The sequence below is a fragment of the Triticum aestivum genome, chromosome 4B (assembly GCF_018294505.1).
Source record: "Triticum aestivum cultivar Chinese Spring chromosome 4B, IWGSC CS RefSeq v2.1, whole genome shotgun sequence".
In the NCBI taxonomy this organism is placed as follows: Eukaryota; Viridiplantae; Streptophyta; class Magnoliopsida; order Poales; family Poaceae; genus Triticum; species Triticum aestivum.
Window position 1 is genome coordinate 656,707,075 of NC_057804.1, and position 2,057 is coordinate 656,709,131.

General features: G+C 61.4%; 1 protein-coding gene across 1 annotated transcript; it reads left to right on the forward strand.

Annotated features, from left to right (window-relative positions):
- Positions 1–26: 26 nt before the first annotated feature.
- On the forward strand, positions 27–1,837 carry LOC123093923 (UDP-glycosyltransferase 73C4-like). The gene has a single exon (XM_044515984.1). It carries the CDS (start codon positions 154–156, stop codon positions 1,675–1,677), a length of 1,524 nt encoding a protein of 507 aa, XP_044371919.1. The 5' UTR covers positions 27–153; the 3' UTR covers positions 1,678–1,837.
- Positions 1,838–2,057: the final 220 nt, after the last annotated feature.

Here is a 2,057-nt window from a genome sequence, read left to right on the forward strand (position 1 = left end):
CCCTCGTTCCTCTTAACCTCCAGTCACAACCCATCTGTTTGTAAAACCCATGTAAACTTATGTATGTGTAGCATTACTTAACTAGTACAGAGTAGTAGTGCAACGTAATCCCTTTGTAAACCCCGGTGAGTCTACCACTGCGTGCTCAGCTGAATGAACAAACCCAGCCTAGCTACCACTGTGCCCAGAGGAGAAGAAGAAATGGCGTCTGCTGCTGCTGCTGCTGCTAGTGCTACCAGCAGCAAGAAGACGATGCTGCGCGTCCTCATCTTCCCCTTCTTCGCCACCAGCCACATCGAGCCCTTCACCGACCTCGCCGTCCGCCTCGTCGCCGCTGGACCTGCCGTGGAGGCCACCATCGCAGTCACGCCGGCCAACGCCCCGGTCGTCCAGTCCTTGCTCCGGCGACGTGGGCAGCCGGAGCATGTCAAGATAGCCACGTACCCGTTCCCGGCCGTGGAAGGGCTCCCGGAGGGCGTGGAGAACCTCGGCAGGGCCACGGAGGCCGACGCGTGGCGCATCGACGCCGCCGCCCTGAGCGAGCATCGGATGCGCCCGGCGCAGGAGGCGCTCGCCAGGGCGCAGTCCCCGGACGCGGTAGTCACCGACGTGCACTTCGCCTGGAACGTCCGCGTCGCCGGCGAGCTCGGCGCGCCGTGCGTCGCGTTCAGCGCCATCGGCGCCTTCCCGACGCTCGCCCTGCACCACCTCGAGCGGGTGGACGTCGACGATGGCGATGCGGACGTCGTCACGGTCCCCCAGTTTCCGGCCCCTAGTATCCGGGTACCCAGGGCCGAGCTGCCGGAGTTCCTGAGGGGCCATGAGCGGTACTCCATGCTCAGCAAGATTGTTCCGGTGCAGGACTGCTTCTGCCAGGCCATGAACACCTCGTCGGAGCTGGAGCGGCAGTACTGCGAGATGTACATGCGCCATGGCTACGCGAAGCGCGCCTACTTCGTGGGCCCTCTATTCTTCTCGTCGTCATCACCATCCCCTTCCCCGGCCGGCGGCGGCGTGGACGACCAACAGTCACAGTGCATCGGCTGGCTGGACTCGAAGCCAAGCCGCTCGGTGGTGTACCTGTGCTTCGGCAGCCTCACCCACGTCTCCGACGCACAGCTGCAGCAGCTCGCTCTCGGGCTGGAGGCCGCCGGGAAGCCGTTTCTGTGGGTGGTGAGGGACGCCGGGAACTGGACCCCGCCGGAGGGGTGGTCCGAGCGTGTGGGAGACCGAGGGCTCCTCGTCACGGCGTGGGCCCCGCAGACGGCGATACTAGGGCACCCGGCGGTGGGCGCGTTCGTGACGCACTGCGGGTGGAACTCCGTCCTGGAGACGGTGATGGCGGGGGTGCCGGTGCTGACGTGGCCCATGGTGTTCGAGCAGTTCATCACCGAGAGGTTGGTGACGGAGGTGCTGGGCATCGGGGAGCGGCTGTGGCCGTGCGGCGCCGGCCTGCGAAGCACCAGGCACGAGGAGCACGAGGTGGTCCCGGCCGGAGACGTGGCACGTGCGGTGACGGCGTTCATGCGCCCCGGAGGGGCAGGGGACGCGGCGAGGAGCAGGGTGACCGACCTCGCCGCCAAGTGCCGTGCCGCCGTGGCGGAAGGGGGCTCCTCCCACCGTGATCTGCGTCGTCTCGTCGACGATCTCATGGAAGCAAAAGCCAAGAGGAGCTAGCTTGCTTAATTAGTCGGCTGTGTGCATCAATCAATGCAAATGCAAATGCCGAGAATTATCCTTACCCAAAAATGGCCTCTCGGTCATATCCATGTGCCAACTCCAATATAAAAAACGCTATTATATTATGGGACGGAGGGAGTATATGTTTCGGCGAGTCCTTTTGTTTGTTTTTTGTGTCTGTGTGTGGCGTGTGCATGATGACAACCTGCATTGCATTCTCTATCTAAACCTAAAGTATTCATATGTAGATATCGAGTACATCCGGAAATAAAATCTAAGATAGGAGAATCGAGCGAAAGAAAAGTCTACTTTACAAGTTGCTTCGCTTGCTAAAGCGCCAGCGGTCATTGTGCCCTAAAAATGTTCAATGATCGCTT